The sequence below is a fragment of the Trematomus bernacchii genome, unplaced genomic scaffold, assembly GCF_902827165.1.
Source record: "Trematomus bernacchii unplaced genomic scaffold, fTreBer1.1, whole genome shotgun sequence".
NCBI lineage: Eukaryota > Metazoa > Chordata > Actinopteri > Perciformes > Nototheniidae > Trematomus > Trematomus bernacchii.
Genome location: NW_022987997.1, coordinates 6,601 through 19,896, shown reverse-complemented (window position 1 = coordinate 19,896; position 13,296 = coordinate 6,601). Strand labels below are relative to the sequence as shown.

At 50.6% G+C, this 13,296-nt stretch overlaps 1 protein-coding gene across 1 annotated transcript; it reads right to left on the bottom strand.

The window, feature by feature from the left end:
- Positions 1 to 17: 17 nt before the first annotated feature.
- opn1sw1 (opsin 1 (cone pigments), short-wave-sensitive 1) lies at positions 18 to 11,944 on the bottom strand. The gene is made up of 5 exons (XM_034117212.1): positions 11,605 to 11,944; positions 10,976 to 11,144; positions 9,984 to 10,149; positions 9,540 to 9,779; positions 18 to 113 (listed from the first exon to the last, which is right to left on the bottom strand). Exons 1-5 carry the CDS (start codon positions 11,942 to 11,944, stop codon positions 18 to 20), a joined length of 1,011 nt encoding a protein of 336 aa, XP_033973103.1.
- Between the last annotated feature and the right edge of the window lie 1,352 nt (positions 11,945 to 13,296).

The window sequence follows — 13,296 nt, the reverse complement described above, 5'->3', positions numbered from 1 at the left end:
GTCATTTTGTCCCATCGTTAAGACACTGAAGACACCTCAGTCTTTGAGGTAGATACTTGAGAGGAGTCCTCTGTGTTCTTCCCAAACACTGTCTCCATGATGCAGCCTTTAAACTGAGGCGAGAAGAAGAGAAATCACCTGTTAGACATCCTGTTCACCTGTCTGTCTCTCTCCTGTCTGTCTCTCTCCTGTCTGTCTGTCTGTCTGTCTCTCTCTCCTGTCTGTCTCTCTCCTGTCTGTCTCTCTCTCCTGTCTGTCTCTCTCCTGTCTGTCTGTCTGTCTGTCTCTCTCTCCTGTCTGTCTCTCTCCTGTCTGTCTCTCTCTCCTGTCTGTCTCTCTCCTGTCTGTCTCTCTCCTGTCTGTCTCTCTCCTGTCTGTCTCTCTCCTGTCTGTCTCTCTCCTATCTGTCTCTCTCCTGTCTGTCTCTCTCCTATCTGTCTCTCTCCTGTCTGTCTCTCTCCTGTCTGTCTCTCTCCTATCTGTCTCTCTCCTGCCTGTCTCTCTCCTGTCTGTCTCTCTCCTATCTGTCTCTCTCCTATCTGTCTCTCTCCTATCTGTCTCTCTCCTGTCTGTCTCTCTCCTATCTGTCTCTCTCCTATCTGTCTCTCTCCTATCTGTCTCTCTCCTATCTGTCTCTCTCCTGTCTGTCTCTCTCCTATCTGTCTCTCTCCTATCTGTCTCTCTCCTGCCTGTCTCTCTCCTATCTGTCTCTCTCCTGTCTGTCTCTCTCCTGTCTGTCTCTCTCCTGTCTGTCTCTCTACTATCTGTCTCTCTCCTGTCTGTCTCTCTCCTATCTGTCTCTCTCCTGTCTGTCTCTCTCCTGTCTGTCTCTCTCCTATCTGTCTCTCTCCTGCCTGTCTCTCTCCTATCTGTCTCTCTCCTGTCTGTCTCTCTCCTGTCTGTCTCTCTCCTATCTGTCTCTCTCCTGTCTGTCTCTCTCCTATCTGTCTCTCTCCTATCTGTCTCTCTCCTGTCTGTCTCTCTCCTATCTGTCTCTCTCCTATCTGTCTCTCTCCTGTCTGTCTCTCTCCTGTCTGTATCACCTGTGTGTCCCACCTATGTGTCTCTCACCTGTCTGTATCACCCACCTGTCTGTCTCTCACCTGTCTGTCTCTCTCCTGTCTGTCTCTCTCCTGTCTGTCTCTCTCTCCTGTCTCTCTCTCTCCTGTCTGTCTCTCTCCTATATGTCTCTCTCCTATCTGTCTCTCTCCTGCCTGTCTGTCTGTCTGACTCTCTCTCCTGTCTGTCTCTCTCCTGTCTGTCTCTCTCCTGTCTGTCTCTCTCTCCTGTCTCTCTCTCTCCTGTCTGTCTCTCTCCTGCCTGTCTCTCTCCTATCTGTCTCTCTCCTGCCTGTCTCTCTCCTATCTGTCTCTCTCCTATCTGTCTCTCTCCTATCTGTCTCTCTCCTGTCTGTCTCTCACCTGTCTGTATCACCCACCTGTCTGTCTCTCACCTGTCTGTCTCTCACCTGTCTCTCTCTCTCACCTGTCTGTATCACCTGTGTGTCCCACCTATGTGTCTCTCACCTGTCTGTATCACCCACCTGTCTGTCTCTCACCTGTCTGTCTCTCTCCTGTCTGTCTCTCTCCTGTCTGTCTCTCTCCTGTCTGTCTCTCTCCTGTCTGTCTCTCTCTCCTGTCTCTCTCTCTCCTGTCTGTCTCTCTCCTATCTGTCTCTCTCCTATCTGTCTCTCTCCTGTCTGTCTCTCTCCTATCTGTCTCTCTCCTATCTGTCTCTCTCCTGTCTGTCTCTCACCTGTCTGTATCACCTGTGTGTCCCACCTATGTGTCTCTCACCTGTCTGTATCACCCACCTGTCTGTCTCTCACCTGTCTGTCTCTCACCTGTCTGTCTCTCACCTGTCTGTCTCTCACCTGTCTGTCTCTCACCTGTGTGTCTGTCTCTCACCTGTATGTTTCTCACCTGTCTCTCTCACCTGTCTGTATCACCTGTGTGTCCCACCTTTGTGTCTCTCACCTGTCTGTCTCTCACCTGTCTCTCTCTCTCACCTGTCTGTATCACCTGTGTGTCCCACCTGTGTGTCTCTCACCTGTCTGTCTCTCACCTGTCTCTCTCTCTCACCTGTCTGTATCACCTGTGTGTCCCACCTGTGTGTCTCCCACCTGTCTGTATCACCTTTGTGTCTCTCACCTGTCTGTCTCTCACCTGTCTCTCTCTCTCACCTGTCTGTATCACCTGTGTGTCCCACCTTTGTGTCTCTCACCTGTCTGTCTCTCACCTGTCTCTCTCTCTCACCTGTCTGTATCACCTGTGTGTCCCACCTGTGTGTCTCTCACCTGTCTGTCTCTCACCTGTCTCTCTCTCTCACCTGTCTGTATCACCTGTGTGTCCCACCTGTGTGTCTCCCACCTGTCTGTATCACCTGTCTGTCCCACCTATGTGTCTCTCACCTGTCTGTCCCACCTATGTGTCTCTCACCTGTCTGTCCCACCTATGTGTCTCTCACCTGTCTGTCCCACCTATGTGTCTCTCACCTGTCTGTATCACCCACCTGTCTGTCTCTCACCTGTCTGTCTCTCTCCTGTCTGTCTCTCTCCTGTCTGTCTCTCTCTCCTGTCTCTCTCTCTCCTGTCTGTCTCTCTCCTGTCTGTCTCTCTCCTGTCTGTCTCTCTCCTGTCTGTCTCTCTCCTGTCTCTCTCTCTCCTGTCTGTCTCTCTCCTGCCTGTCTCTCTCCTATCTGTCTCTCTCCTGCCTGTCTCTCTCCTATCTGTCTCTCTCCTATCTGTCTCTCTCCTATCTGTCTCTCTCCTGTCTGTCTCTCACCTGTCTGTATCACCCACCTGTCTGTCTCTCACCTGTCTGTCTCTCACCTGTGTGTCTGTCTCTCACCTGTATGTTTCTCACCTGTCTGTATCACCTGTGTGTCCCACCTATGTGTCTCTCACCTGTCTGTCTCTCACCTGTCTGTCTCTCACCTGTCTCTCTCTCTCACCTGTCTGTCCCACCTGTGTGTCCCACCTGTGTGTCTCTCACCTGTCTGTCTCTCACCTGTCTCTCTCTCTCACCTGTCTGTATCACCTGTGTGTCCCACCTGTGTGTCTCCCACCTGTCTGTATCACCTTTGTGTCTCTCACCTGTCTGTCTCTCACCTGTCTCTCTCTCTCACCTGTCTGTATCACCTGTGTGTCCCACCTTTGTGTCTCTCACCTGTCTGTCTCTCACCTGTCTCTCTCTCTCACCTGTCTGTATCACCTGTGTGTCCCACCTGTGTGTCTCTCACCTGTCTGTCTCTCACCTGTCTCTCTCTCTCACCTGTCTGTATCACCTGTGTGTCCCACCTGTGTGTCTCCCACCTGTCTGTATCACCTGTCTGTCCCACCTATGTGTCTCTCACCTGTCTGTCCCACCTATGTGTCTCTCACCTGTCTGTCCCACCTATGTGTCTCTCACCTGTCTGTCCCACCTATGTGTCTCTCACCTGTCTGTATCACCCACCTGTCTGTCTCTCACCTGTCTGTCTCTCTCCTGTCTGTCTCTCTCCTGTCTGTCGTCTGTCTCTCTCTCCTGTCTCTCTCTCTCCTGTCTGTCTCTCTCCTATATGTCTCTCTCCTGTCTGTCTCTCTCCTGTCTGTCTCTCTCCTGTCTCTCTCTCTCCTGTCTGTCTCTCTCCTGCCTGTCTCTCTCCTATCTGTCTCTCTCCTGCCTGTCTCTCTCCTATCTGTCTCTCTCCTATCTGTCTCTCTCCTATCTGTCTCTCTCCTGTCTGTCTCTCACCTGTCTGTATCACCCCACCTGTCTGTCTCTCACCTGTCTGTCTCTCACCTGTGTGTCTGTCTCTCACCTGTATGTTTCTCACCTGTCTGTATCACCTGTGTGTCCCACCTATGTGTCTCTCACCTGTCTGTCTCTCACCTGTCTGTCTCTCACCTGTCTCTCTCTCTCACCTGTCTGTATCACCTGTGTGTCCCACCTGTGTGTCTCTCACCTGTCTGTCTCTCACCTGTCTCTCTCTCTCACCTGTCTGTATCACCTGTGTGTCCCACCTGTGTGTCTCCCACCTGTCTGTATCACCTGTCTGTCCCACCTATGTGTCTCTCACCTGTCTGTCCCACCTATGTGTCTCTCACCTGTCTGTCCCACCTATGTGTCTCTCACCTGTCTGTCCCACCTATGTGTCTCTCACCTGTCTGTATCACCCACCTGTCTGTCTCTCACCTGTCTGTCTCTCTCCTGTCTGTCTCTCTCCTGTCTGTCTCTCTCCTGTCTGTCTCTCTCCTGTCTGTCTCTCTCTCCTGTCTGTCTCTCTCCTGTCTGTCTCTCTCCTGTCTGTCTCTCTCCTGTCTGTCTCTCTCCTGTCTGTCTCTCTCCTATCTGTCTCTCTCCTGTCTGTCTCTCTCCTATCTGTCTCTCTCCTGTCTGTCTCTCTCCTGTCTGTCTCTCTCCTATCTGTCTCTCTCCTGCCTGTCTCTCTCCTATCTGTCTCTCTCCTGTCTGTCTCTCTCCTGTCTGTCTCTCTCCTATCTGTCTCTCTCCTGTCTGTCTCTCTCCTATCTGTCTCTCTCCTATCTGTCTCTCTCCTGTCTGTCTCTCTCCTATCTGTCTCTCTCCTATCTGTCTCTCTCCTGTCTGTCTCTCTCCTGTCTGTATCACCTGTGTGTCCCACCTATGTGTCTCTCACCTGTCTGTATCACCCACCTGTCTGTCTCTCACCTGTCTGTCTCTCTCCTGTCTGTCTCTCTCCTGTCTGTCTCTCTCTCCTGTCTCTCTCTCTCCTGTCTGTCTCTCTCCTATATGTCTCTCTCCTATCTGTCTCTCTCCTGCCTGTCTGTCTGTCTGACTCTCTCTCCTGTCTGTCTCTCTCCTGTCTGTCTCTCTCCTGTCTGTCTCTCTCTCCTGTCTCTCTCTCTCCTGTCTGTCTCTCTCCTGCCTGTCTCTCTCCTATCTGTCTCTCTCCTGCCTGTCTCTCTCCTATCTGTCTCTCTCCTATCTGTCTCTCTCCTATCTGTCTCTCTCCTGTCTGTCTCTCACCTGTCTGTATCACCCACCTGTCTGTCTCTCACCTGTCTGTCTCTCACCTGTCTCTCTCTCTCACCTGTCTGTATCACCTGTGTGTCCCACCTATGTGTCTCTCACCTGTCTGTATCACCCACCTGTCTGTCTCTCACCTGTCTGTCTCTCTCCTGTCTGTCTCTCTCCTGTCTGTCTCTCTCTCCTGTCTCTCTCTCTCCTGTCTGTCTCTCTCCTATCTGTCTCTCTCCTATCTGTCTCTCTCCTGTCTGTCTCTCTCCTGTCTGTCTCTCTCCTGCCTGTCTCTCTCCTATCTGTCTCTCTCCTGTCTGTCTCTCTCCTATCTGTCTCTCTCCTATCTGTCTCTCTCCTGTCTGTCTCTCACCTGTCTGTATCACCTGTGTGTCCCACCTATGTGTCTCTCACCTGTCTGTATCACCCACCTGTCTGTCTCTCCCTGTCTGTCTCTCACCTGTCTGTCTCTCACCTGTCTGTCTCTCACCTGTCTGTCTCTCACCTGTGTGTCTGTCTCTCACCTGTATGTTTCTCACCTGTCTCTCTCACCTGTCTGTATCACCTGTGTGTCCCACCTTTGTGTCTCTCACCTGTCTGTCTCTCACCTGTCTCTCTCTCTCACCTGTCTGTATCACCTGTGTGTCCCACCTGTGTGTCTCTCACCTGTCTGTCTCTCACCTGTCTCTCTCTCTCACCTGTCTGTATCACCTGTGTGTCCCACCTGTGTGTCTCCCACCTGTCTGTATCACCTTTGTGTCTCTCACCTGTCTGTCTCTCACCTGTCTCTCTCTCTCACCTGTCTGTATCACCTGTGTGTCCCACCTTTGTGTCTCTCACCTGTCTGTCTCTCACCTGTCTCTCTCTCTCACCTGTCTGTATCACCTGTGTGTCCCACCTGTGTGTCTCTCACCTGTCTGTCTCTCACCTGTCTCTCTCTCTCACCTGTCTGTATCACCTGTGTGTCCCACCTGTGTGTCTCCCACCTGTCTGTATCACCTGTCTGTCCCACCTATGTGTCTCTCACCTGTCTGTCCCACCTATGTGTCTCTCACCTGTCTGTCCCACCTATGTGTCTCTCACCTGTCTGTCCCACCTATGTGTCTCTCACCTGTCTGTATCACCCACCTGTCTGTCTCTCACCTGTCTGTCTCTCTCCTGTCTGTCTCTCTCCTGTCTGTCTCTCTCTCCTGTCTCTCTCTCTCCTGTCTGTCTCTCTCCTATCTGTCTCTCTCCTGTCTGTCTCTCTCCTGTCTGTCTCTCTCCTGTCTCTCTCTCTCCTGTCTGTCTCTCTCCTGCCTGTCTCTCTCCTATCTGTCTCTCTCCTGCCTGTCTCTCTCCTATCTGTCTCTCTCCTATCTGTCTCTCTCCTATCTGTCTCTCTCCTGTCTGTCTCTCACCTGTCTGTATCACCCACCTGTCTGTCTCTCACCTGTCTGTCTCTCACCTGTGTGTCTGTCTCTCACCTGTATGTTTCTCACCTGTCTGTATCACCTGTGTGTCCCACCTATGTGTCTCTCACCTGTCTGTCTCTCACCTGTCTGTCTCTCACCTGTCTCTCTCTCTCACCTGTCTGTATCACCTGTGTGTCCCACCTATGTGTCTCTCACCTGTCTGTATCACCCACCTGTCTGTCTCTCACCTGTCTGTCTCTCTCCTGTCTGTCTCTCTCCTGTCTGTCTCTCTCTCCTGTCTCTCTCTCTCCTGTCTGTCTCTCTCCTGCCTGTCTCTCTCCTATCTGTCTCTCTCCTGTCTGTCTCTCTCCTATCTGTCTCTCTCCTATCTGTCTCTCTCCTGTCTGTCTCTCACCTGTCTGTCTCTCTCCTATCTGTCTCTCTCCTGTCTGTCTCTCTCCTGTCTGTCTCTCTCTCCTGTCTCTCTCTCTCCTGTCTGTCTCTCTCCTGCCTGTCTCTCTCCTATCTGTCTCTCTCCTGTCTGTCTCTCTCCTATCTGTCTCTCTCCTATCTGTCTCTCTCCTGTCTGTCTCTCACCTGTCTGTATCACCTGTGTGTCCCACCTATGTGTCTCTCACCTGTCTGTATCACCCACCTGTCTGTCTCTCACCTGTCTGTCTCTCACCTGTCTGTCTCTCACCTGTCTGTCTCTCACCTGTCTGTCTCTCACCTGTCTGTCTCTCACCTGTGTGTCTGTCTCTCACCTGTATGTTTCTCACCTGTCTCTCTCACCTGTCTGTATCACCTGTGTGTCCCACCTTTGTGTCTCTCACCTGTCTGTCTCTCACCTGTCTCTCTCTCTCACCTGTCTGTATCACCTGTGTGTCCCACCTGTGTGTCTCTCACCTGTCTGTATCACCCACCTGTCTGTCTCTCACCTGTCTGTCTCTCACCTGTGTGTCTGTCTCTCACCTGTATGTTTCTCACCTGTCTCTCTCACCTGTCTGTATCACCTGTGTGTCCCACCTTTGTGTCTCTCACCTGTCTGTCTCTCACCTGTCTCTCTCTCTCACCTGTCTGTATCACCTGTGTGTCCCACCTGTGTGTCTCTCACCTGTCTGTCTCTCACCTGTCTGTCTCTCTCCTGTCTGTCTCTCTCCTGTCTGTCTCTCACCTGTCTGTATCACCTATGTGTCTCTCACCTGTCTGTATCACCCACCTGTCTGTCTCTCACCTGTCTGTCTCTCACCTGTCTGTCTCTCACCTGTCTGTCTCTCACCTGTCTGTCTCTCACCTGTGTGTCTGTCTCTCACCTGTATGTTTCTCACCTGTCTCTCTCACCTGTCTGTATCACCTGTGTGTCCCACCTTTGTGTCTCTCACCTGTCTGTCTCTCACCTGTCTCTCTCTCTCACCTGTCTGTATCACCTGTGTGTCCCACCTGTGTGTCTCTCACCTGTCTGTCTCTCACCTGTCTCTCTCTCTCACCTGTCTGTATCACCTGTGTGTCCCACCTGTGTGTCTCCCACCTGTCTGTATCACCTTTGTGTCCCACCTATGTGTCTCTCACCTGTCTGTCTCTCACCTGTCTCTCTCTCTCACCTGTCTGTATCACCTGTGTGTCCCACCTTTGTGTCTCTCACCTGTCTGTCTCTCACCTGTCTCTCTCTCTCACCTGTCTGTATCACCTGTGTGTCCCACCTGTGTGTCTCTCACCTGTCTGTCTCTCACCTGTCTCTCTCTCTCACCTGTCTGTATCACCTGTGTGTCCCACCTGTGTGTCTCCCACCTGTCTGTATCACCTGTCTGTCCCACCTATGTGTCTCTCACCTGTCTGTCCCACCTATGTGTCTCTCACCTGTCTGTCCCACCTATGTCTCTCTCACCTGTCTGTCCCACCTATGTGTCTCTCACCTGTCTGTATCACCCACCTGTCTGTCTCTCACCTGTCTGTCTCTCTCCTGTCTGTCTCTCTCTCCTGTCTCTCTCTCTCCTGTCTGTCTCTCTCCTATATGTCTCTCTCCTATCTGTCTCTCTCCTGCCTGTCTGTCTGTCTGACTCTCTCTCCTGTCTGTCTCTCTCCTGTCTGTCTCTCTCCTGTCTGTCTCTCTCTCCTGTCTCTCTCTCTCCTGTCTGTCTCTCTCCTGCCTGTCTCTCTCCTATCTGTCTCTCTCCTATCTGTCTCTCTCCTGTCTGTCTCTCACCTGTCTGTCTCTCACCTGTGTGTCTGTCTCTCACCTGTATGTTTCTCACCTGTCTGTATCACCTGTGTGTCCCACCTTTGTGTCTCTCACCTGTCTGTCTCTCACCTGTCTCTCTCTCTCACCTGTCTGTATCACCTGTGTGTCCCACCTATGTGTCTCTCACCTGTCTGTATCACCCACCTGTCTGTCTCTCACCTGTCTGTCTCTCTCCTGTCTGTCTCTCTCCTGTCTGTCTCTCTCTCCTGTCTCTCTCTCTCCTGTCTGTCTCTCTCCTGCCTGTCTCTCTCCTATCTGTCTCTCTCCTGTCTGTCTCTCTCCTATCTGTCTCTCTCCTATCTGTCTCTCTCCTGTCTGTCTCTCACCTGTCTGTATCACCTGTGTGTCCCACCTATGTGTCTCTCACCTGTCTGTATCACCCACCTGTCTGTCTCTCACCTGTCTGTCTCTCACCTGTCTGTCTCTCACCTGTCTGTCTCTCACCTGTCTGTCTCTCACCTGTCTGTCTCTCACCTGTGTGTCTGTCTCTCACCTGTATGTTTCTCACCTGTCTCTCTCACCTGTCTGTATCACCTGTGTGTCCCACCTTTGTGTCTCTCACCTGTCTGTCTCTCACCTGTCTCTCTCTCTCACCTGTCTGTATCACCTGTGTGTCCCACCTGTGTGTCTCTCACCTGTCTGTATCACCCACCTGTCTGTCTCTCACCTGTCTGTCTCTCACCTGTGTGTCTGTCTCTCACCTGTATGTTTCTCACCTGTCTCTCTCACCTGTCTGTATCACCTGTGTGTCCCACCTATGTGTCTCTCACCTGTCTGTATCACCCACCTGTCTGTCTCTCACCTGTCTGTCCCACCTATGTGTCTCTCACCTGTCTGTCCCACCTATGTGTCTCTCACCTGTCTGTATCACCTGTCTGTCCCACCTGTCTGTCTCTCACCTGTCTGTCCCATCTGTCTGTCTCTCACCTGTTTGTTCATGAAGGCGTAGATCAGAGGGTTGTAGACACAGGAGCTCTTGGAGAACAGGGCAGGGATGGCCACCAGTCTGTAGTCTTTGTTCTGTTCCGTGGAGTAGGCGAAGTACAGGGCAGCGAGGGCGTAGGGACCGTAACAGACGAGGAAGGATCCCACCATCACCACGATCATCCTGGAGACCTCCTTCTCCGCCTTCTGGGTGGAGACAGACTCGGCCTGCTGCGCCGCCACCTACACAACAACAGGAAACATGAATCTACACACCAACGCTGACTGATGGATGGGTGTAAAGAGACAGAGGGGGACACACAGCTCTGAGGGTCCTCAGCAGCTGATGTATGTGTAGATGTATGGGTGTGTAGATGTATAGATCTACAGAGGTATAGGCCTTCAGAGGTATAGATCTATAGAGGTATAGATGGGTAGGGGACTCACGGCTCTGAGGGTCATCAGCAGCTGGGCGTAGCAGAAGATGATGATGCTGAGCGGGCTGATGAAGCAGGTCACCATCAGGAAGGCGGTGTAGCTGCTGCAGTGAAACTCCTCATTGTGAGTGTACCAGTCCGGTCCACAGGCGCAGCCCAGGCCTTCAGGGATGTACCTGACACCAGAACCATGTTAGACCTGATACCATCTGAGAAGAACTGAGATCACCTGAGACCACCTGAGATCAACTGAGAACATCTGAGATCATCTGAGATCATCTGAGATAAACCTGAGACCACCTGAGATCACCTGAGATCAACTGAGATCACCTGAGACCACCTGAGATCAACTGAGATCACCTGAGACCACCTGAGATCAACTGAGATCACCTGAGATCACCTGAGATCAACTGAGAACATCTGAGATAAACCTGAGATCACCTGGGATCACCTGAGAACATCTGAGATCATCTGAGATAAACCTGAGACCACCTGAGATCACCTGAGACCACCTGAGATCATCTGAGATCACCTGAGATCATCTGAGAACCCCTGAGATAAACCTTAGATCACCTGAGACCACCTGAGATAAACCTTAGATCACCTGAGACCACCTGAGATAAACCTTAGATCACCTGAGACCACCTGAGATAAACCTTAGATCACCTGAGACCACCTGAGATAAACCTTAGATCACCTGAGACCACCTGAGATAAACCTTAGATCACCTGAGACCACCTGAGATCACCTGAGATCATCTGAGAACCCCTGAGATAAACCTTAGATCACCTGAGACCACCTGAGATAAACCTTAGATCACCTGAGATCATCTGAGATCACCTGAGATCATCTGAGAACCCCTGAGATAAACCTTAGATCACCTGAGACCACCTGAGATAAACCTTAGATCACCTGAGACCACCTGAGATAAACCTTAGATCACCTGAGATCACCTGAGAACACCTGAGAACACCTGCAGAGGCAGCAGACCCGGTCCCCTACCTGCTCCAGCCGAAGAAAGGTGGGATGGCACAGCCGATCCCCATGAACCAGGTGAAGGCGACCGCAGCCACAGCATGGTTGTTTGTGAACGTGAAGGCCCCCAGAGGCTTACAGATCACAAAATACCTCTCCAGAGACAAGACTGCCAGAGACCAGGCCGTCACCAGCCCTGAAGTCATGGAGGAGAACAGGGAGTTACAGGTCAACAGGAAGTCAGAGGAGAACAGGGAGTTACAGGTCAACAGGAAGTCAGAGGAGAACAGGGAGTTACAGGTCAACAGGAAGTCAGAGGAGAACACAGGAACCCTAACGTAACCTACACACGGTTCCATCACGTTGATTTGATTGGCTGGCGCTTCCGTCGACGCTTGAAAAGTTGAACTTTTCTCAACTCAGCGCGAGCAACGGAGGCAAAGCCAAGCAACGGAACCACAATGCAGTTGGGCAAAGCGTGACGTCTCCCCATTCAAAGTGAATGTCTTATTAAACCTCCAGAAGAGATAAATAAGAACTAATACATTTAGAAGCTTTTATTTCAACATGTAATATTTCCTGTGAATTCAGAATCTATAATATGAAAACGTTGATGATTTATTCTCTTATTTGTTGGTATAAATAATAAGATGTACCTGCGATGGAGCCCATGGCGGACTCCAGGCTGCACATGGTGTGTCCCAGGAAGAAATAGCCTCTGGTGCTGGAGATGAACACCTGGCTGACGGAGAAGGTGACGAAGATGAAGCCCGCGGCCGACACGTTCACCAGGATGTAGTTCAGAGGAACCCTCAGCTTCTTGTGCTTCAGCGTGACGAAGAGCACGAGTAAGTTGAGAGGCGTCCCGGCAAGGAAGACCAGGCCCATGAAGACGGTCTGCAGGTGGAAGGCCCAGAGGGGGGCCAGGTGATACTGAGGGCCTTCGAAGGGACTGATGTTCGAGACATTCTCGTAAAGGTGGAAGTGCTTCCCCATCGTGACCTCCGACTGTATAACACAGCTCCAGTCTGCAGCCTCTTTATATACGCAGCGATAATCCCACCCTCCCGTCTGATAAACCCTAACTCCAGTCCTCTTTATCAACACACCGATAATAACCAGAGAACTAAGAGGATTTACTTCTGGAAGCTGCTTTTCTGAAGCTTCCAGGCGGACTGAGTCCATGACGTCACTCACCTGTGTGAGGAGCTTTCTGTGAGAACAGATAGCTGCTGAATGCTTTTAGATCCTCCGGCACGCTAATAGCTCATGTTCTGAGTCATCTCCATCTTCTATGTGTGAGATACAGACGGGAAGATCAAAATGCTGTTTCTCACAATCCAGAGGAATAAAAGTTAAAACCAACTTACAAAACCAACCTGCAGCCATTATGCACATTACAAAAAAGGGCTCTAAGAGTAATCAATAATGTTGGATATCTTGAACACACTCATTCATTATTCTTGAAGTCACACACACTGAAGTTTACTGATCTGGTTACATTTCAAACTGCATCATGTACAGAGCAAGAGATCATCTACTTGCTAGGACACTACAGACGTTGCTCAGAGACAGAGAGGGGGGGTATCATCTGAGAGGAGATCATCTACTTGCTAGGACACTACAGACGTTGTTCATAGACAGAGAGGGGGGGTATCATCTGAGAGGAGATCATCTACTTGCTAGGACACGACAGACGTTGTTCAGAGACAGAGAGGGGGGGTATCATCTGAGAGGAGGTCTACATCTGAAACAACTCAAGGTCAGAAGAGCTCTGAGAAGAGCAGAACAATCTGTGGGGTGGTTTCATGGAGCGGCTTGGAGCAGGAGTTCAAACAAAGCACACATAGCATTCACTTTGAAGGATGCACAGAAACACTTCTTTGGGAAAGTATGAGAATGAAGAGGAGAAATGATTGAAAGGATAATCATTGATCAGCAGGAAGTGAGGGGGATCAATAAGCATCTGCTTCCTCCTGCTCCCTTTGGACACATAGCATTTATTATTATTATGAATATTTGTGTTGAATATATAAATATTATTATGAATATTGATAAATACTGTATTCTAACAATACGGTATTCACATTTGTTATTTTGTATTTGTTGTTTTTTAATCTGTTTGAAATAAAGATGGAAATGAAATGAATAAAAGATCTAAATATAAATCTCTCTGTATTGTTGCTCCTTGTGTTGCACCTCTGCACAAAAGTCACCGGGCTAAATACAGTTATTAACTTTGTCTGAAGTCACATTGATCTGTGTACTGTATATGTATACTGAATAACAGAGCTGTCAGTCTGTGACTTCAGGTTCCCCTTTGACCCCTTCACCTGAGAGCACCTGTA